The sequence below is a fragment of the Dama dama genome, chromosome 17 (assembly GCF_033118175.1).
Source record: "Dama dama isolate Ldn47 chromosome 17, ASM3311817v1, whole genome shotgun sequence".
NCBI lineage: Eukaryota > Metazoa > Chordata > Mammalia > Artiodactyla > Cervidae > Dama > Dama dama.
The window spans coordinates 41,794,255-41,817,586 of NC_083697.1; the positions used below are offsets into that span (position 1 = coordinate 41,794,255).

The 23,332-nt window shown below is 39.7% G+C and overlaps 1 protein-coding gene across 13 annotated transcripts in view; it reads left to right on the top strand.

Moving 5' to 3' along the window:
* Positions 1 to 23,332, top strand: part of FAM13A (family with sequence similarity 13 member A) — a 326,145-nt gene that overhangs the window by 278,829 nt on the left and 23,984 nt on the right. For all 13 annotated transcript variants that reach the window (XM_061164408.1, XM_061164407.1, XM_061164404.1 and 10 more), the window contains 4 exons: positions 4,434 to 4,510; positions 4,872 to 4,914; positions 14,237 to 14,384; positions 22,881 to 23,094. In XM_061164408.1, the coding sequence (XP_061020391.1) occupies positions 4,434 to 4,510; positions 4,872 to 4,914; positions 14,237 to 14,384; positions 22,881 to 23,094 (482 nt within the window). The remainder of the gene's footprint in view (positions 1 to 4,433; positions 4,511 to 4,871; positions 4,915 to 14,236; positions 14,385 to 22,880; positions 23,095 to 23,332) is intronic.

The window sequence follows — 23,332 nt, forward strand, 5'->3', positions numbered from 1 at the left end:
AGCTTCCAGAGCACTCGTGTTTTTCATCTGCATTCCAGCTCACAAGAGGAGAGAATAAGTGAGTGTCAAGGCGTGAACCTTGTGAGGCAGCTTATTAGGCAGGCCTGGAAAGCATACATACAGCTTCTCACATCCTATTAAAGAGAAGCTAGTCACATGGCCCTATCTACCTGCTTGAGAGGCTTCAGATGTGCTCTCACTGGGCACGTGGCTCCTTTATCACTGTGCAAGAAAGGGGGAATGGATTTGGGTGGACAGCTAGCAAGCTCTTCCTTAGGTGACCTCTTACAGTACCAGGAATTCTTTTTGAATATGGATTAATTTATACAGGGAGGGATTGGGGGCAGGAGGAGAAGGGGACAACAGAGGATGAGATGGCTGGATGGCATCACCGACTCGATGGACATGAGTTTGAGTTAACTCCGGACGTTGGTGATGGACAGGGAGGCCTGGCACGCTGCGATTCATAGGGTCACAAAGAGTCGGACACAACTGAACAACTGTACTGAACTGAAGCCGTAAAACATGAAACGTACAAAAGAATATAAAAAAAATTTACATTCGTCATGAATCCTTTATGATTATAATCATAATGAGAATATATCAGATACCTTCTCATAGCTCAAGACTAGAATAATGAACTTGTTTTGACTATCAGTGTTCCATGTAGGCTTCAAACTGAATTGTTTGTATATTGAGAGAAGGCATTTTTTTAGTGTCCTCTCTAAAGGCTTTGTCAGGCTTCTCTGGTGGTTCAGCGGTAAAGAATCTGCCTGCAATGCAGGAGACAGGGGTTCAATCCCTGGGTCAGGAAGAGCCCCTGGAGGAAGACATGGTAACCCACTCCAGTATTCTTGCCAGAAAAATCCCATGGGCAGAGGAGTAACTCAGACACAACTGAAGCGACTAAGCTTCACACACACACACACACACACACACACACACACACACACAACTGAAGCGACTAAGCTTCACACACACACACACACACACACACACACACACACACACCATAAAGGCTTTGTCAGCATTTTATAGTTTTAGAAACCAAATTTGTTTGTGCTCCAAGTGTTTTCAAGTATTCCAGTGATCAAACAGGTTTGAGCCTAGCTGTCAATGCCAAAACAGAGAAGGGGCCAGGGGGAAGAACTGAAAATAAGCTCCACAGTCTAATTTTTTCAAAGCTTTTGCTCTTTATAGATTTTAGGTCATTTTTATAATTGAGGAGAGTGGTTCTTAAAATTCAATTTCTTCTGACACCCCCAAGTCATCAAAGTAAATTATAGAAATTTTGTATGTTTTCAAAAGTTTCTATGAGGCAGAACTAGACTTATCTGTCTTTTTTAGTGCAATTCTAAAAGCAGTTTTATCAAGTTATACTTAAAGATATAATCTGCCCTTTGCTATTTCTTAAAATTATCTATTACCTTTAAAAGATACTAACTTTAGAAAACTAAAATTAAATTAATCCAATAAGACATGATGTTTTATAAGAGTTCTTTTACTTCAAACTTTATTAAATGAAAACATTAATGAACTACTGTTTTACCACACATGGAGAAGCATTTGGCACATAAAACAGTTAAAACCCTTCAGAGGTCATTGAGCCGCTATTTTCTCATAAGACCAGCACTGTTAACAGCTACAGAGCATTTGAAAGTCCAGTAGCATACTTGTCTTACAATGGAAGCTTTCTAAATTTCAGCCATTATTTTGACCTGTCCCTTCTATTTTCTCCTTTCCCCATCTCATTGAAGTGGGAGAATGGCTGATCTATTTCTTAATCTTCCCTCCCCAAACCCTTAGGCAAAGAATGGAAGTTAGAATCTATAAAGTGTTTTGCACCCATGGAAAATAGGTACTTTTGTTATGTACTCCTAGATCTTTACTACCCTTGTTAGTCTCATTCTTAAAAAAATTGCTGTAGGTTGCCAGTTGTAACACGTTCTTCACATATTCCTGTTTCCAGAAGGTATAGGGGCAACCTAATTACTTTAGCAAAGGAGCACTGTGTACTCACATGCTGCTCTGGTGAAAGCAGACTATGAATATTCAGTAGTCTCAGATGTGTGGAAGACAACATGAAAACTGGAATTATTACAAAGCTTTAGAGAGAAATACTGAACAATTTTGAAAGTCACCCTTTGTCAGTTACATCTGTAGAAACTCAGGTCCTTAGAGAGTTGTTATACATACAGATCAAACATTTTTTAAAAAGTGGAGTAGGTGAGAGAGTTGAAGTTACAACTTGTCTTAACCCTGAAAATCAGCTAAACTTTCTCACATTTCACACCTGCTTTTTGCAAAACTTTCTATTGTAAAACATAACTATATATTTTCTGTAATTCTCAAAGCCTATGTTGATTGTATCTTGGTTCTTTCTGTTTTGGGGAAAAAAATCAATCTTCTAACATTCTGCTAACTGAAATATCTTTAAATTTATATTATAGTTTATTTTATGTTCTTTCTGAATATATCTTAGCCTCCCACTTGAAGATTTTTATTTCTTCTGAAATAGTTATTTGCATATAATTATGAAGGTATTTCATGGACAGTGTTTCAAAGTGATCTGAAGGCAGAGGGTTGTGCTTTCCCTAGGAATTCATCTTTCAGCGCTTCAGGGAAATTTAATACTATTGCATTAGATCTTACACTAAAGATTTTGATACTCTGTTGAAGATTACCAGTGTGAACAAAGATTCTTTGTCAAAGATGGATCACTGTTTATCAGGAAAATCACATTCCAGTAATAAGAGCAACTATGCTCTGGCTTAATGAGAGCCATTTTAGAGAAGCCTCTTCTAACTCAAACTTTAGAGGTATAAAAATGTACATATTATTGAATGTTTATATATATATTTAAATTTCTCAGATCCATTCTAAAATTATCTGTGTAAATTATCTAAACATGTAAATGGGTATGCAGTAATGGCAGACACAAACACTGTCTTACCAGTTCCTGGGACATCATCTTAACTATGGGCCAATAGTAGTAATATATTTCCTTGGAGATGTCACAGTTTTAGAAATCATAATACCACCAACAGCTAATATTCACTAAATGTATAAGACATTAATTTAATACTTTACATGTATTAACCTCATTTAATCCTTATGACCACCCTATGTTAAGTATTGCTGCCACCCCCATTTTACAGCTGAGGAAACTGAGAGTCAGTACGATCTTAATAGATCCTACAGTTAATAAATGATGGAGCTAAGATTCAAACCCAAACATTCTGACTCCAGAGCCACTATTAATAACTCTTATGATATGTTGTCTCCCTTGTTTTTATACTTGATGGAACCTAGGGTTTTAAACTTTTAAGAATTGCAGACAAGTTGACCATACCACCATAAATGGAAAATAATTTATCCACCTACCAAGCCCAAGATTAGCTATCTACTCTATATGCTTTTTTTGTGGAGATTTTTGTATATCTCAATTTCATAGGATCACTGTGAATCTTAATTCAATGTATTTTGCAATGGACTTTTCATAGTGGAAGATTATAAATATGTAGATGGATGCATGTTGCTTCAATGTGTTATTTCGACAACATAGAATACATGGATTGTACTTAATAGTCTTTTAATGCAGAAATGAATCTTTGAGTTCAGTGAAATTCAGGTCCAAATCTCCAAGGCAGCTTTGTGTTTGAGTCTACCAAATGCAAACGTGCGCTTGTTTGCATATTTGTATTCTTCCTGCATGGGGACGGCTTACTTTGTGCTCAGTCACCTGAGCTGTATTTAGAAACTGCTGGCTGTTTTCACAGAGGCAGTCTAAAAATCTTACTAATATGCCTCCCGATAAGTGTTAAGCCCTCTCCGTCAGTCTGAAATACATGCTACTTGAAGTAAGTTTCCTGTTTATTTTTTTCCATCTTGGCTCATATAAAGATTAACATTAAATATCACAGAAGAAAAGGCTCTTAACTCCATGTCTTTGTGATGACTATTTTGCAGTTTAGATACAAGCTGCATATCACCTCAGATCATTTTGACAAGAAACACTGAAAAGATGTTAAACAGGCAGTGAATGTGACATTGGTTTCTGATTACATTAGAAGTCAGATTCCTCGGTTCTGGTTCTAATGCTGCCCTAATATTCTGAGAGTCTGGGTTTTGCTGTATTTAGCTATAAAATGTGGATAATACCTAACAGGAACATTATAGGCCATAATGACCATTTCTGTGCTGCTGTCAGATGTCTTTGTTAATGGAATGATGAAGTTCAATATACAATTTTATGCCAGCAGTGTATAATAAAGTGTCATAATTTTACTAATTTTAACAAAGTTGGGAATCTGAGGACTAGAATTAATTAACATCTACTTATTATCTGATGTTCTATCTTAAAGAAAGAAGGGTCGGTTGTTATGTCCTTCTTACCATTACTACTGGACAACAGTTGGTTTGCTTTGTTACAGAACATGGAAAATCTCAATCCCACACCATCTCATGAGAGGACTGGATCTGATCATGTTGAACTGATGTCCGATGGAAGGTAATTTTAAGAGTTTTCTCCTAACGCCATTTATAAGAATGTGAATAAACGTTTTTTTTCACTTAGTGCAGTGTGCATTAAAAGAACTAAAAACATGAAATTAACAAACTCTATATTTACCGACTGCATTTTATAGCAAGGAAAGTGCTTTAAGATGGGAAAATCTACTATGGTGCTATTAAAGACAGATAACCATATTCATGTTTTGTGTTGTTTCTAGTTTTTAATTTTTTGTTTTGTTTTTTAATTTCATAAGAATTTTATTTAGAGCTACTGAACTTCTAAAACAAGTAAAATTATAATTTCAATGAATGAGAAACATTATTACAAAACAGAATGACAGTTTATATTTTGTTTGTAGCAGAGAAAATGAAAAGGACAGCAGACAGACCCAGCATTTTGAGGTGAGTATCTACCAAGTAAGATTGTGACTGTGACAGGATTGTTCTTACGTTCTTTAGAGTTCCTGTGAATATTTATTGGCTTATCAATAAGAGGTGGATAAGATTAAGTGACAGGACTTTGGTTGTTGAGAAAGGCAAATACTGAGACATAGAAATTCCTTGCGAAATCCTAAGAACTCTCTCTATTCTTTTGGGCTTTTTTGAATTCTTTTATTTGACTTGGGAAGATAAACTTTAATACCAGAGAGCTTTCTCCTTAGATTTTTTCCATAAAATAAGACAAAATGAAAGCCAAAGCTACTGGTTTGATTTTCCATGAATTCAAGCATTTTTTTTAAGTGATTGAGACAGGTAATAGTGAATCGTAGTGGATTTGTCACAGAGATGATTTCATTAATTTTCAAATTAGCATAAAATCATTTCATGTTATTAAATCCAATTCTTTTCCTGAGTTTTGTATCTTGTTTTAAGTAAACGACGAAAAAAATAATGTCTAACTCCCTTCTGTTGTCTGTATCTTAAAGTTTCAGTGACTTTCCTAGCTTCCCTGTTGTCCTCTGATGACATTGCCTTCCTGAACCAAGTATTTTATTTCCTTTGCTCCCAATGCTGGCTTCCATTCAATGTTCTGAGCTTCATTTTTCATTCATGCTTGTGTATATAATTCACTACTTCCAAATGCTTCCAACTGCACCTTCAGTCTTATGATCAGCTTTCTTTTTGGCAAGAATTAAAGCTTTTTTCAACCTGTTCTCAGATTCTGGCTCTTGATATGTTAATTATGCATAGAATCCCCCCCTCTAACCACTGATTCCTAATCTTTTTCGGGCAGTAACCTAACTTACTGATGGGTTGTTCAGTAATATATATATTGAGTCCTACTATGTGCAGGTAATGTGCCAGGAGCTGGGATGTAATAACTGCTGCAGTTCCTACCTCCATAAAGTTTTCCAATCTAGAAAGTTAAGAATTCGAAAGCTATGGACCCCCTTCTGAGAAAAATGCACACTTATGTTGAATTTGGTATAAAATTGCTGGAAATGAATGGCCACCTGACACGACCACCCCCCAGTTCTCTAGATTCCTCATATTTCCTCTTTGTCATCTGTCACGGGCACTTCTTCATTAACCCAGACAAACAATAGGAGGGGCGGCTTCTCCCTGACTTCACAGCTTCTGAGCCACGGCTTTCATCTTTTATTTCCAGCTCCTTTATGCGTCCTTCCTTGGGACCCAGGCAAAAAGCAGACCTTCTTTCTAGTCTCTAGTCACCGTTTTTCAGAGACAGGTGTCCCCGTGATACTGTTTTAGTTTCCTTCTGTTTCATCCTTTTTCTGCTCCCTTCCTCTGCTCACAACGAGCACCTACTCATCATGCCACTGAACATTATTTTAAAGAAAATGGCTTTGCCAGCCTCCTGGAGAGGTATTCTCAGTTCTCCCCTTTTCTGCCTCTTAGCTTTAGGAGATAAAAGGGTAGAGAGCAGCCTTTGGGATGAACTATGTAACATTAACTCATAAATTCCAAGTGGCACCCAAACAAATGCGTGCTGAACTCCGTTTGTCTTGGTGTTTTTGTGGACAGCTCTCACAGCAGATGCATCATGGGGAAAGAATCTCAAACCTTCCTTCCGTGGGCCAGGAACTATTCTTACATGTGTTGCCCATGTGCATTTACCAGTCAGCACCTGGCCCACCGTTGGCACTTCTGAAGTACTCACTATTAATAATCATTGTCATCATGGTCGTTTCAGCGAGGAGATAAAATTAGGCAGTGAGTTAAAATCCAGACTAAGCTCTCCATGTCATCCTTCTTTCACAACTGCCCTAATGGAGGGGAAAAAGGCATCACTCCACGAGATGAGGATTCTGTTTCTACTCGTGACGGCATGTGTTTCCTTCACTGAAAGATACTTTATTATTGATGAAGGACTGTGAAAGATCTGACTTCTGTTTTTAAACCTCTTTCCCTTGCTTACAGTCTATTATAATTACCTACATTTTAATATATGTAGCACTTTCTAAAACTTATGCAACTCAAATTGTCTGATTTTCTGGTAATACTGCACTAATTCCTAAATTTCAGAAATGAAAAGTGAGTCTAGAGGTTGGTTACCCCTCCTAGAATTCTGTTTAGCTGGTATTTTTTTTTTTCACTCTCCTATAACATCAGATTTACATGCCTGCTATGAATGGATATGGTAATGTTCCCAGTTTCATTTCCCATTAAGGCAGATATTGTCCTCATTAATATTGCCCTTTTAATTTTTCCGTGTAAATGCTCAGCTTCATAGAAGATAACACAACAAATGACAGCTATGGGAGAAAGGTGATTTGTCTTTCTTGTTTGGTGAGTATTTTCCTTAGAATGAGACATGTTAACCTTTAGTCTCAGAAATGCTCCTCAGAGGGATACACAGACAGGGAAAGGCCATCTTAGAGTCTGCTGCTCAAAGGCAAATACAGGCACAACTGTGACTTTATTTTTTAAATAATCATTTTGAAGCCTTAGGTATGTTTTTGTTTGAAGGCATGTATTGAAAAGTAAACAGGTCAATCCTTTGTTGCATGTCTTGTTAATTTCTTTTACCTATACACCTAATCTTACCCAAAAGGAGACTCTGTTGAGGTCTCAGATGGTCAGTGATGAGAGGAATCCTTTTCTATTTCATCTGCATTTCTTAAAGTGGTTTGTATTAAAATTTGTTTAGTGACACATTGGCAATGGGGGAAAAAATGTTAGAGTCACTTCAGAGTGCCAAAATTTTAATTGTGATTTCTTCAGCTAAGTTTTGGAAGTGTTGATGTTTTTATAAAATAGGATGATACGTGCTGGACGAAATAGGATGACACGTGCAAGAGCTGAAGCCCCCTGTTCCCTGAGCATGTGGAGTTTAAAGACTTTGTTCTATTGTTTGTTTTTAAGCTCATTTGACAAGTGGAAGTATCCAGGAGAGAGGTTGTCCTTAAAAATAGCAATTTCTAGATTCTGGAAGATAACCCTGAAAGAACAGGTTTTCAGAGTTCTGTGGAGTTTATGCTTTATGTTTCAGCTTGATTCCTTTTGACAAGCTATTTTCTATTGTTGAAATAGTTCATGTTTCCGTATAAAATCCAGAACACTAAAATGATAACCTTATATTTAATCCTTTTGTCAGACGAGCAAATCATGTAAAAAATTTTAATTATGTGGAAGAGTATGACATTATCTGGGAGAGGTCATTATAGTCAGAAGTTGAAGGTTAACGAAGTGTTAAATTCCTTCAAGATATTTTTACATTCTTTATGCTTTCTAAGCCTACTGCTTAGAAGAGCTTAGAAGCATACCTTTGATAACAAATAGGACATTCATAATAAACAAAAGACTATTTCCCTTTTTCTTATCCTGCTTCAAAAAAAAGAGAGGAGAAAAGATAAGACTTTCTAATCAAGCATGAGAATTAATATTAGTTATCACAGGAGCTTAAGTGAAGGCTTGTATTTGCATTGAGAAGGTTTGAGATAAATTCTGAAATATCCTCATCAACAAGTATTTATGAAATGGATGACTCTATTCTTTCAGCCTCACTGTATTTCATGGAAGCTTTAGGATTTTGGAGAAGGGAATGGCAACCCACTCCAGTATTCTTGCCTGGAAAATTCCATGGACAGAGGAACCTGGCAGGCTACAGTCCATGGGGTTGCAGAGCCAGACACGACTGAACACAAGTACTGGTTTTGAAACTAGAACCAGAAAGATTTGAAAAGCTCTGTTTGTTTAGATTCACTTCCAATTCCATCCAATCTTGAAAGGCTACTGAAGCTTGGTAATTCACATGAATTTGGGGAATTTGTTATGTTTATTTTCCTTTCTTGTCAGGCCAAACAGTAAATGTTTACACTTCATGTGGCTCTCCTGTTAACTTCTGTGGTTCCTTCCTGTGCACACTGCCTTGTGGAGGGCGCTGATACTGTCCTGCCCGCCTCTGGTGAGCTGTCCTGCCACTTCCTATCCAAATCCTGTGCAGGTAGGGAGAAGGTAGAAGAACATTCACCAGTGATTTGAGGCCAGGAAAGGAGCGGAGGGCGGCAGAAGATGAGATGGTTAGATAGCATCACCGACTCAATGGACATGAATCTGAGCAAACTCTGGGAGATAGTGAAGGACAGGGAAGCCTGGCATGTGGCAAGCCATGGGGTTTCAAAGAGTCAAACGTGGTTGAGCGACTGAACAACTACAAGAAGGAGCAGGATGAGTGACGTCCGGCCAGGCCCAGCCAGACAGGGACAAGTCTTAACAGGAGTCAGGTGGATAGACTGGTAGTTATTGGCTCCTTGACCTGACCGTGGAATGTAAACTGTGGCCCCAGGCTAGGTGATCTCTCCCCTGTTTGCTCCCTAGCATCCTTTGCTTTTCTTCTATAACATGCATGTGATGTGGCGCTTATATAATCAGTGAATCCCTTCCACTCTGAATGCCCTGTTGTGTTAATTCTTGTAATTCCAGTGCCTAGCACATAGTATGTGCTCAATAAACACTTCCAAATGAATGAATGGGAAAGGGAGGTAGTGTGTAAATGGAATTAGCATTTCTTCTACAGTTATGACAAGCTAACTCTTTTTACACTCTATATTTTTCACTTTATCTTCCCAACTGTTTGAAGTTATGGTCCTGTGTTAGAGAAGAAGAATCTCAAATACAAAGTTTACTCATTGAAGATCTTGCTGCTGGTCACCTGTGTTTGAACCCAGATCTCTAACTCTAAAACCCATATCTGCCATGCAATGTTGTCTCTCCTAAGAGCCAGTCACTCAGTTTATTTCATCACATGAATATTTAGCATATTTTCACACGGTGCCACGTTTGTGACAGGGTTTCATGTGTGAGAGCACAAGGATCTCTGAGTTGAAAATTATGAAATGAATGCATTTACCCTGATTTAACTGAAGATACAATTTGTATAAACAATGAAAGGTGAAACCAAAAGATGTTTTTGGTATTTAAGACTGTCCTTGACATTTGCACATTAATGATCTAATAGGAGAAACAGGCAATCACGTAGACAGGCACGATGCTCCATGATAAGACTACTAGAGCGTGGGAAACAACCCGGCAAGGTGCCTCATCAGACTAGGCTGACAGATATTTGAAGTAAGAGGAGTTTTTGGCTCATGTGTTGCTACAAAGCAGTATCCTTACTCCATGCACATGTATACCTGGGTCCACACCATCAGCCCCCTCTGCAAACACCAGCAAGGTGACCTTGTGAGCAGAAATCGGGAATCAGGTCTCAAGATACTGCAGCAGACGAGAGAAAGAGCCCCCTGGAGGACTGGTCAGAGTAAGTAGCACAGGGCCATGCCTGTAAATGTGCTGGTGAGTGAGCCCTGCCAAGTGTACCCACGGCTGTGTGAGCTTGTGTGGGTTTATGAAGGACACATCCCTCCCTTGCTGTGCAGAAAATCAGCCAGGGAGTCTGGAAGTTCATGTATATCAAGCTCATGTATGTATAGGTCTTCAGTGTGAGTGACACCCTGTTATTTATGGCACAGTCCACATTCTTGACTTCAAATACAGGGACCTCTTTGCTGTTCCTAAACATACACAACATGACCATGCCTCAGGGCATTTGCACTTGCTTTCCTTCTTCCTGGAATACTCTTCCCTCAAAGAGCGTCTCCTTTGTGTCTCTGCTCACATGCCACCTTATTGGAAAGGCCTTCCCTGGCTACCCAATATGAAATAGCAGGCCATGGCCCCTACCTTCAGCATCCTCCTTACCCTGCTGTGATTTTCTCTGTAGTCTGCGTCACTACTTGACTTCTTTTTCTTTATTAATTGTCCCCTTCTGTAAGATTCATTAGGACAGAGATTCATTTGGGCCACTGAAGTTTCTCCAATGTCTAAAAAACCGTCTAGCATGTGATAAGCCCTCAAAATGATTTCTTAGAGGAATGACTAAATAAATTTTTTCTTTGTATCTCTAGCACCTGATATATAATAGGCAGCCCTATTACATGTATATAATATGTAATGAATACTATTATAATTGAATGGTGGGAGCTTAGTCGCTAAGGGGTGTCCACCTCTTGTGACCCCATGGACTGTAGCCCACCAGGCTCCTCTGTCCATGGGATTGTAATTGAATAAACTAGTAAGGTTTAGACCTGATTCTCTTTGTTAGAATAATAGAGTCCTGTCAAGGCCGCCTATTCCAGTGTCCTCCCTAGGGTGGTGCTCCCTCTCCTACATCCCTAGCTCCCAGACTTTGTGTGAACACCGTGAAGGGCATTAGTCCAATTCACTAAGTAGTCCGCTGTTGCCTTGCATCAAAATCAAGTGTCCAGAGCTCCACAGAGCACAGTTGAGTCTGTTCCCCTAAATGTCAGCTCCTAAGTGCAGGGAGCTTGCACGTCTCACACAGAGTCCAGGATAGGGTGGGTGCACCAAACCGGGTTGTTGAAGGAGTGGATAAACCCAGACATTTTAGAGAAAACAAAAACTTAGGAAAAACTTTCTAACTAATTAATTTCTAGTTATTTTTTTTTTACTTTGAAATTGATGCCAATTCAGATGTGGCAGTCATAAAAAGTACACGTTTTAAGTCAGCTTGTGTGTCTGTGGAATTTGGGGATTTCCCACGTGTCGTGTCAAGCACTGCAGAGTCTCAAGCTCTCTGAGGGGACATGGGGAGCAAAGCCAGCAGCTGGTGTGAGCAGAGGACACAGGTTGCCTGTGAGCCCCGCTCTAGGCCTGCAGGTGCTCCCAGCAGCGTGCATTCCCATGCCTAAGACATCAGCCTGGAAAATACACATTTCTCCATTACTAGTCTTTTTGTTTTGTTTTGTTTAAGTGTTTGTTTGTTTGTTTCACTGTGTGGCCTGTGGGATCTAGTTCCCTGACCAGAGATGGAACCCACCCCCCTACAATGCAAGTGTGGCGGCTTAGCCACCGGGCCACCAAGGAAGTCCCCTAGTCTGTTTTTTAAAATCCTTCAATGGCTTTCCATTATCTACCACAGGATAAAATCCAAACTTAGCCCAGCGTGCAAGGCCTCTGTCAGCCCAGCCTCTGCTCATCCAGCATGCGTGTCATCTGTGCTGAAGGCTGGCACCCAAGCCTCGAGCAAGAGTGCCCCTTTTCTCTAATATTTTTTCCTAATGCATCTAAGACTCTGCCCTGCCTTCTGCTGTAGCACGTTTCTCCTTGAATTGCAATTGCATAAGCCTCCTCTATAACCCCTCTCTTGAGCGTTTTGAGAGGTAGCAATATTTTACTCATCTTCCTATGGTGCCTCATAATAGTAAGAGGGATCACTTCCATTTGTGTGTCTCTGCCCCAGGCACCATGCTTAGAGGCCTTTTCTACCTCCTTGCAGATCTTCAAAGGAACCGTGCAAGATGGGTGTTATTAATGCCATTTTATAGTTTAGGAAATGGAGGCTCAGAGAGGTGAGACGGCTCAGCCAGGGCACCGAGCTGCTCAGTTGCTCTCCAATCCCGAGGCTGCCTGGGGGGAAAATCCCGTCTGCTCCGCCACCTCACGGGGTCAGTGCTTCACAGATGTTCCTGGTAAAGAAAGTGCCATACTTACACCATGGAATCACACTTTTTATATTCTTCTCTTTTTTCTGTCTCTAACAGGTATTAGAGTTCTTTGTTAAGGAAATGTTTCTTTGCTATGTGAGGTTCTGACACACACACACAAATGGTTGGTGACTAACTGATGCTGTAACTTTTAAAAAGCTGAGTGCCAGATTGGGTCCTTCAATACGGGTCTCATTAGGATTCAGCTCAGGGAACAAATGATTTTCGTGGCATAAATACCTAATCTGTGTGTGTGTGTGTGTTTTTCCCCAGTATAATAGACAAGCAGAATTTTTAAAGTGTCTTAAAGCCCCAGATTTACTTGGCATTTCCATCTGACTTTCATGAACTGATTGGTGATAATTCATTTTATCCCAAATGTGAAGAAAATGCTTCATTTCATGGAAATACAGTAGTAAAAGCCCTGACTATTCCCCTGGTGATATCAAAGTAGGTTGAATAGCTATTAAAAGGAGCTGGAAGTCCTAGTATCACTTTATTTTAAGCATAAGAACATTTCTCATACATTAACAGAATCATTTATGATTTCCAGATGTTTGGGTTTTTTTTTAATTTAATGATGATATATTTGCTAAAATAAATTTCCAGTTATTCTCAAAGAAAATCTTTTGTAGATCTGTGCTACTGGAGAAATGTTTTTGTAAGGCAGCACTTTTGTTTATAATTTTGTGACAGGGGGAGTGTGACAATGGTTGGGTTTACTGGATGCCAAAAGAACAAGGTAAAAAAGACTAAATTTCAGTGCATCTTTTAAAACATAAAATCGCTTAGTTAAGATAGCCTTATGTTGAGGGGGAGTTTTCCCATCCCTCTGATGTCCTCGCCTGGTGCTGCTGCCACCAGTAAATAAAACCAAGGGTAGCTGAGTATTTAATATTCAGAGTAGGTGAATAGTAGGAAAATAAGTGACACTTGCATATTCGTAAGATATAAATTATGCTTTGCTGACTGGCCAGCTCTTGGCTTTTTACTTTAAAAAATATAAAAAGTCATGCTCTCTGTGTAATTTTGGCTCATTTCCAGAGTCCGTATTCCTTACTGCTAGCTGGTAGCTAGCAACAACCCCCCCCCCCACTACCACCATCCGTGCTGTTTGAATTTGCGCAACAATGCTTGAATACCCAGAGCTCCTCCATAAATAGTCTGTTCTCCCCACACTGTGGTGAAAACAGTCACAGGAAATCTGGGAATGTGCAGCTAGCCCCGCTTAATTGCTCTAAGCCTGCAGGGCCAGCAGGAGAGCACGCGTGTGCACAGCCTCTGCTCCTGGCCCTGCAGGACTGTTTACCTAAGGGGCAAAGAAGGCTGCGTGAGAGAGACACCATGTTGCTGCTACAGCCTTAGCAACAGTGGTGGCTGAGTTTTGGGTTGTTGTTTACAGTCTGGAGAGCCATACTCCTTTAAGGAAACACAAACTCCTCTTCCCTCCTTCCTGGCCCCAGTCAGTTATCATCCAGTCTGTCAGCTGCCAGCAGTTATCAGGAAGAACAGCCCTCGGAAATGATCTTGTCTTTCTCCCAGAAGAAAAGTTAAAGGCGCACAGATGGACAGTTGCTTTTTGCATGCAAGTGACCAGCTAGCATCCAGGGGGCATCAGGCTATGATTTTGGTTTTTGTGCCGGGGACACCAGCAGCTGTGGCTTGGGAGGTTTTGTTCAGCAGGAGTGGAATTGCTGCAGACGTTTTTGGGTCTTGGTGAGCAGTAGAGATTTGAGGACGTTGTGCTGTTGTTGCAGAGCCCCACAATGAAGATCCAGGAGCATCCCAGCCTGCCTGACAGCAAGCTGCAGAGGACTCCGGATGCTGATGACCAGCAGGAGAGCTTTGTGTCCGAAGTGCCTGAGCTGGACCTGACCGCACTGTGTGACCAGAAGAGCTGGGAAGGTAAGGTCATCAGATATTTGGATGGCTTAATACTGAAGAATCATATGTAAATTAGCAGGAAGGAGAAGCATGTTGGGTGCGTGGGTGAGGGCGAGAGCTGTGTATGCAGAAGTAGCCACATTTCTAAATGACCGAAAATCCTTCCCCTGACATGGGAATGTGTCACGTTCGGTGTTGCCAAGAGTGATTGCAATCTAAGAAGGAAACTGTGCTTGCTCTTTATTCTAGTGTCACCTTGCAGCCCCTTTTTTTTTCTTTCTGATTTACCAGGAGTGCTGAGATGTAAATGCATTTTCCCTCTAGGAGTACCAAGCTGAGTAACACAGAACTGGTGTGCATTTTGGATTCGTTGTCAGTGTTACTGACCTTCCCCCTGCTACATGCCAACCCTCTACCTTCCTCATTAAATCTCCTCCCCATTTTTCAAGAAGAATACTTTTGATTTGCTTTGCTTCTATGTCTGTTTTTATGGATAAATTTTAAAAATCCAGGTTAGCAAACATAAAGAATCTGTTTACCAAAGAGAACACTGAATAAAAGCACTTCATATTGAAAGCCTGTAATGTAGTTCTTGAGACTGGTTTTCCTAGAGATCTTTGACAGAAATGTTAGACATTTATCTCTGCAGAAGAGGAGGGTATCTTCATCTTCTCAAAACTATTTCAGGGAGGATATGCAGTAGTTCTCTCAAGCTGATCCATATGTCTGCATCCAGACATGTATCAGAGTGTCTCTATAATAAGTGCCCATCTGCCTCTAGACGGTATGTGTGTCTGAAGGTACAGAAAGGTAGAAATTGTGCTCCTGAGTTCAGAGCCATGGCCTTAGTTAACACGATGACGTTGAGAATCACAACTATTAAAATAAAAAGTCAGTCTTTTTCAAAAGTACCTAAATTTCCTTGTCTTCTGCCCCCACCTCTTTTTTTTTAACCAAAAAGTATTCATTATGTTAATGATCTTAAGATGATCTAAAAAGGCCACAAGGTGAAAAATAGTAGCACCATGATACTTCTTGAGTCCAGGGCTTCAGTGAAATGAAATCAAAATGTTTTTTATTCTTATTTTCCCTCTTTGCAATCTAAGAAACACTTTCCAATTTTTTTTTTTTTTCCCATGTAATTAGGTGGTGAATCTGAGATTTTTGTCAGATCTTCCCAGCTATCCACTGGGGGGGAAATTCAAGGTTTTTTGTTCTAAGTGATACATTCCAGGGTAGTATTTGTTGTTGTTCTTTTCTGTACTTTGAAATAATCAGATGTGCTTTTAATTCATACATTAAAAACAGCCTACCCTGCCAAGGTCCCATGGTAGCCACTGTTGCCCAAATAAAAGAAAAAAAAACAGCAGTAGCCAAAACAAATGGTCTGTTTGGGCTTCAGGAATATGGTCTCCTCATATCATTAACATACAGCTCTAGATTAAAAGCTCTAGGATTTTTTGGTCAGAATTCAAATTGGCCACATTATCTTGATGATTTATTCAGGGAAGGGGCTAGTAGAGTCTCCTCCTATTGAAGCAGACTCAGGTGTTGGATTTTTTTTTTTTTTAATCATAAATTTATAGTCCCGTCCAACACACTTAAAGAGGCTAAATATAAAGCAGAAAAATCTCTCCAGACTGGTTGAAAGCTAGCTTATAGTTAGAACTGTTTCATTACTTTATATTAGGAACTTTCTGCCAGATAATAATATGAGGGAAATAACATTTTGTATTGGGAAACTGGGTGAAATTTTTAAAGCTTATGCCAAGAAAAAAATACATTTTATTAGGATTGTGTTATCCATATAGCTTATAAAATGACTTGTTTTAACTTTTTCTTTTTTTTTTTTTTTTGCCAGTTACTGCATTTGTTATTGAACTTGCATACCTCAAAAATCTACATGGTTTCATTTCAAAGTTGTTTTGATTGTTTGGTTAGTGCTTTCAGTATATTTTTATTTATTTATTTTAAGTGTCCAAGTTACATTTTAGCAGTAATACAACTGGAAGTATAGTCCAAATAAAGGAATGTTTTGCATGAAGGATAGTTAAGCTGAAGGCAATCATTTAAGCCACTGAAATATCACTTTTTTCTATAGGTTTAGTGAAAAACAAAATGGTCACTCACCAGTAAGGAATAAGCTTTGTACTAATTTAAACTGTGCAACCAGTGCAACAAAATATATAAACAAAAGTGATAGTTACCGAAACCATATGAACCAGTATCCGTCTATAAGTCTCCATCAGTAGTCTCCGGACCCCCATGTAGTGTAACCAACTCTTTCTGATTTGTTTGCTTGTTCTCCATGCCCACGCCATGGCTCATGCTCTCTCATACTTGTAGAGTCATAGAATGTCAGGTGAGAGAGTACTTAATGAGCGAACTGCGGGTACTGCCCACTACAGTGTATGCTTTCACATGAAAATGATGTTCTGTGGCTTCTGAAGCATATGGTATTGGGAAAATAAAAAGAAAAATGAAGCTGTTAATAAGTTGCATAGACTACTCAGAGTGGAACCCTTTCAAAGTGAATGGAGGATCAGAGTCCAGTCCCACTCATTGACAGATAAATAATACACACTTGATCTTTTTTCCTCTATGTGTAGCTGTGTATTAGGGCATATTGTTTGATCTGTCCACATGAAAGCATCGTTATCATCACTATTACTAGAGTTTGCACTCTCCAAAATTAAACGAACACCCAACTCAAATGAACTGTCTTAGTTATTTAAAGCCCTTGAAAGTTGCATAATTAAAATGTCCATAATCAGCCAATTCATGTTGACTTAGGGACACCCTTGTGGAAGCACTGAGATGTAAACAGCTACTCCATTAGATTTGTCCTGGTGAAATTAAGTTTTATAGAACATTTTTTAAAGGATATAAAGTACTTCAGATATCTTATTCATCACTTACTGCTTATCTTATCAAAAATAACTGTGGGTAGGAAATTATCTTTAAAAAATATTAGAGAAGCAAGGAATCTTAAAGATCTTACAGCTGAACCCTCACATACGGCTAAGTTGAGGCTAAAAGAGGCAAAATGATGATTCAAGATCACAAAGTCTCCTGACTTCCACCTGAATGCCTCTTTTAAGCAATGCTGGTTCAGTATAGTAGCAGGCAGTGGACTGGGATGGTTAAGAGGCAGACACATGGAGAGTTCAAATTCTGGCTCTACCACGTAACTAGCTTTGTGGTCAAGTTAGCAAGTGGTCAGCAACTAGCAAGTGGTCAGCAGGTCTCAATTGGAGATAGTACGTAATAACAAATAGTAGGGGCTTCCTGGGTGGCTCCGTGGTAGAGAATCCGCCTGCCAATCCAGGAGTTGCAAAAGATGTGGATTCAATCCCTGAATCGGGAAGATCCCCTGGAGGAGGAAATGGCAACCCACTCCAGTAGGATTACTAGGATAATGCCATGGACGAAGGAGCCTGGTGGGCTATAGTCCATGGGGTTGCAGAGAGTCAGACAGGACTGAAGCAGCTGAGCAGAGCACCGCGGTAGTAGTATCTACTTAGTACGTTTGTTACAGGGATTATATGAGCTAACACACAGAGTGCTCAGCACAACCGTGTGATGGACACTATGTGTTATTTTGGATTGACGAAGCTGGCTAATAAGGTTCTGGTAGTTTGTGTTGAGACTGTTGGAACAATTTAACAGAATACTCGTTGTTCTCCGGTTACATTTTGGAATTCTAAAGAAAATTTTGTGAAAGGATTTTCCCAGTAAAGACCCCCCCACCAATGGGATTTCCCTGTCCCTGTATCTGGGATGTAAATGTACCTCCAACACAACTGAGTAGCCTCCTTGGAAGACTGTATGACATCTCGCCAAGTAGGAATGACTCTGAGTAACACATACGCAGTTAGAAATGAGACATGGAAACAGCAGCTCCCTTAATTCTGTGCAGATTTCTTAAAGAAAAATCATCTCAGTAGCTCGTTTTCTTTTGTGTTTAAATGGATCCTGCCAGCTAATGCTGAGAGGAGCTGCGTCCTGGTGATCGCATTAGCATCCATCAGAGCTGCATTCTCTCCTCCCCCAGTGAATCTCCTTTATTTCCACATGTGCTGTAGAGTCTGAACTGGAACTCCCCAGAGACCTATTCTTTTTTATTACTTACGTAGCAAGCATACAGCTTTTTTCTCTGTTATTTCTGACCTGCTGGGATGTCAGCTAACCTGGGCAGATTAATTTTTAATAGACGTGCCATACTTATGTCCAGAGTTCTTTTCAACCAGACACACAGCTAAAATCAAAACCACCATATCCAGGGAATTCTGGTCCAGATAGGGAAACACTTTTGTTTTATGGAGTCCTTTAAGATGAAAATCTAATTTGAAGCCTCAGATCTTTTCTCTTGTCCCTTTGAATAATTATCTTGCAATATCCTTGTCTGTTTCATTGCTCTAGAATTACTGGTTAAAATGTAAATTATTTCCCAAGCCCACAATTGGGAATTGTCAGTGAACACATCCTCAAATTGACTCTCTATGCAGGTGGGTAATGCATAGGACATACTATCATGGACTGTGTTGTTCTTCTCAATTCAGTCTTATTATTCTATTTGAGCACCAACTATCAAAACATGAGATTAAGAGAAAAAAAAACATGAGATAGCCTTGTATTCTTAGAATATTTCAAAACAGAGGAACAGTTGGTCCTACTGAATCTTTCATTATATTGAATTATGTATAATTATGTAACTCTTTTGAATAGGAGCCCTAAATTGTAAGACTGTATAGAATTAAAAGAAAGAGAAGAGAGAGAGAGAAATCATATAAGCATTTCCAGATGCATAGGTGAAAAACTTCACTTCTGTTCAACCTGCAGCTAATGATGAAATATTTATTTTTACTTTAATGTTGAAATTCTTTATGCTATTATATTTCTGTTTTTTAAAGTAACGAATCTCTTAGAGATTATCATACTAAGAGAAACGTCAGACAGAGAAAGACAGACCACTTATATGTGGAATCTGAAAAAATGATGCAAAAGAATTTGTTTATAAAACAGAAATAGACTCACAAACAGAAAACAAACTTATAGTTATCAAAAGGAAAAGGGGGTAGGGAAGAATAAATTAGTAGGAGTTTGGGATTAACAGATACAAACTACTGTATATAAAATAGACAACCAACCAGGATCTACTGTATAGCACAGGAAATTGTATTCACTATCTTGTAATAACCTTTAATGGGAAAAGAAAAATATTACATATATATATGTATAAAACTAAGTTACCTTGCTATATACCTGAAATAAGGCAACATTCTAAATCAGCTATGCTTCCATTAAAAAATAAACAGAATCATACAGTAAAAATTTTAAAAATGAATTCAAGAGACAGTGTCACCCATAAGCTAGAATTTCTTCAGAATTTCTGTGTACTTCATATATACCACTGGTGACACCAGGGACATGGCACATCTGGTTTTCTTGTCAGTGAAGTGATGGATCAAGAATGGAGGCCCAGAAGACAGACGGCTGCATTAACAGAAAGGCAGTCTGACGGATGGCCCCATGTTAGCCACAAAGCATCAAACAAGCACAGTTCAGTTCCGTGATTAGTATTTTGTAGTTAACTCAGAATCACAGTTTATTTTTTACCGGAGACATGCTTAGTTAAGGGTCACAAACACGTACTGTGTTTTGCAGAAATGGTACATAGAGACCACATAAGTTCAAAACTCAAAGATTAGTTGTACCATGTTTTAAGAGCTATTCTGCTAGAATCAGACAGATGAACATACTTCAGGACCTAAAATAACACATTTCAAACTAAGGTTTGATGCGCAGAAATGTCAAACTAGCCAGCACAGCAGCATGCTAGCATCAACATCAGACTTTGTTTTCCCTGTGCCCTTTGTCCCTGTCAACCACCAAAGCCTTCCCCTGGGTGTTATGCTCCTTGACCACTGCCTTCGGCTTGACTGTTCAAGCCATCTTAACCCTTTCCCTGTCCTGGCTCCATTGATTTTATTCCTTATAGAAAATTACTGCTGTCCTATGAAGTAGATGTCATCTGGTCGGTTTAATAGTTCCATTTTCTGCAACTGCACCCTACATTCTTATTATTTTTCTAGGGATTACTTTCCACTCACCCTCTGCTTCCCTCATCCCCCCTCACTTCTCAATTACTTTCACTTTTTCTTGTCGACAGTTCCAAGCTGCTCATATCTAAGCCCTGCCACTTAGGAGGAGCCAGTCAACCGCATCAGTATAGATGATGAAACAACTTCTGTTTATCTCCTGCTGTAGCCAAGTCTATTCTCTGCCACTCTTTGAGACTCAGTAGGCAGGACTCTGTCTTTAACATGCTTTCTTTGTTTAAAGTATTTATATTGTCATCTGTGTTATAAGATGACTTGGTTGTCTTTAAATTTTGAGAACCTGTGAACCTCATTCCACATGAGGTTAATTTTTTTTTTTTTAATTAATGTGCTTAAATCTTACTACACTGTGGGATCTTAACATTTTTAAGACAGTCATCCTTGTTCCTGAAGCGCCTGGCACATTCTAAATTGAAGCACTGTCCAGGAGGGCAGGAGACTTGAGTTTCTAGATCCAACTCTTATCCCTGATTAGGTATTTGCTCTTGAATTCCTTGGGTTTCAGTTTCCTTATCTGTAATTGTTGAATCAAAGCAGTAGTTCTCAAACCTGACTGAATTATGATCACTTTAGAAGTTTTTTTAAAGACTATGTGTTTATGTCTCACATATCTGGACCCTCACCTACAAATTCTGTCTAATTGGGTGGTGTGAGACCTGTATGTTAGAAAAGAAAAAAGTGAAAGTCATTCAGTCACGTCCGACCCTTTGCGACCCCATGGACTATACAGTCCATAGAATTCTCCAGGCCAGAATACTGGAGTGCGTAGCTTTTCAACCCAGGGATTGAACCCAGGTCTCCTGCATCGCAGGTGGATTCTTTACCAGCTGAGCCACAAGGGAAGCCCAGGAATACTGGAGTGGGTAGCCTATCCCTTCTCCAGTGGATCTTCCCGACCCAGGAATCAAACTAGGGTCTCCTGCATTGCAGGCGGATTCTTTACCACCTGACCTATCAAGGAAGCCCGAGCCATCAGGGAAGTATGTTAGGAGTTATTTATATTTTCCTCTGTGACCCTGATGTGCAGCCACAGTTGAAAAGTCACTGGATTATTTGTTGTATGAAGTTTCAACCAGCTTTAATGTTCTGTGATTACTGTATGATTTTTTAAGTAAAATACTAAGTAAGCCCTTGTTTAAGATGATTTTGTGGATTTTAGAAATACTTTGATAGCTGAAGGAGCAATTGTTCCATGAATCAAACTGAGGGAATCCCAGAATTTAAGATCATAGCCAAATTCCAGCCTTGTGTAAATTACAATATCCACAGTGGTATTTAAGACATAACCTTTTTTATAAATGATAAAAGTGTTACAAATGAAATACCATACATCATCTGAGATCTGTCCTTAAAATATGTTAGACAGGATTTTTTTAATGAGGAAAAGAACACATGAAGGTAGGTCTTGCAGTAAAAATAAAGCCATCCTATACCCTCACAAAGTGAAAATTCAGGATTTTGTGCTGCCTGTTTTTTCTTCAAGATTGTCTAAAATAATTCATACTGAGTTGTTATTTTTTATTTTTGACTATTTTTATGCATGTTTCTTACTTTAACTATAGTCTGATGTTGCTATTCAGTCACTCAGTCATGTCTGTCTCTTTAGACCTCATGAACTGCAGCACGCCAAGCTTCCCAGTCCTTCACGGTCTCTCGGAGTTTGCTTAAATTCATGTCCATTGAGTTGATGATGCCATCCAACTTAAGTAGCCTCTAAAAGTTCCAAATACAGAGCATGCATTTTAGACATGCTAAATCCCAACACACTAAAGCAAAAGCATACAAAACAGCTTGTTGAATGACCTCAGCAGAGGCATAACCTGAATCAATGGACTCTCCCAAGATGAATGTGATTCCTTAACCCGATTCCCTAGTTGTATCAGTGAAGGATGTCCAGCCATGATGCCAAACCCCTTGCTCACAGACACATAGGCATTTCTGTTCCATAACACCCTCAGGTGGAGAAGTACTCCTCAGTGATCTGCCACTTTACTGGCTTTTCCTCAGGGCAGCCCTAGCACAGTAACTTTTGAAAGCAAACGAAGGTGGAGATAAGAAAATAGATGATGACTTAATCAGATAGATTTGCCGATTCAGGTCAGGGCAGTGTCTTGAGTCAGAACCTTCAATCTAAAATGTGAAACTGGAAATTCCCTGGTAGTCCAGTGGTTAGGACTCCGTGCTTCCACTGCAGGGAACACAGGTTCAATCCCTTCGGGGAACTAAGAACCTGAATGCCATGTGGTGCAGCCAAACAAATGAGCTAATAAATAAGTAAAATGTGAGACCGTCCAGTGCCTCCTCAAATTCAGTGCCTCCTAATGCATTCAGAAAACTTGGGAAACAGGTGTGCTTTAAAGAACAATTTTGCCCTCTTGCCCCTGTTCTTTTCCAGAGCCTATCCCTGCCTTCTCCTCGTGGCAACAGGAGAGCGTGGACGCTGACGAAGCACACCTCTCCCCGCAGGCCGGGCGCCTGATTCGGCAGCTCCTGGAGGAGGACAGCGACCCCATGCTGTCCCCCCGCTTCTATGCTTACGGGCAGAGCCGGCAGTACCTGGACGACACAGAAGTGCCTCCTTCTCCCCCCAATTCCCACCCTTTCATGAGGTGTGTTTCTTTGTGTTGCTGAGGCACAGAGGTTCCTTTAACTTTTAAAGGGAGAGGAATGTTACCCATGGCTGGTCATGTTTTTCACTAGGTTGTAAGTGTATCTCCATCCGAGTGCACAGGCTCTGTTGTAACTTCACACGTGACCTGTGACCCAACTATAGCATCACCAGCTGAATCTCCGTTAGTGCCTCCTTCCCAAAGCTCTCTCAAATTTAGCTGTGAAGTCCACTGTGCA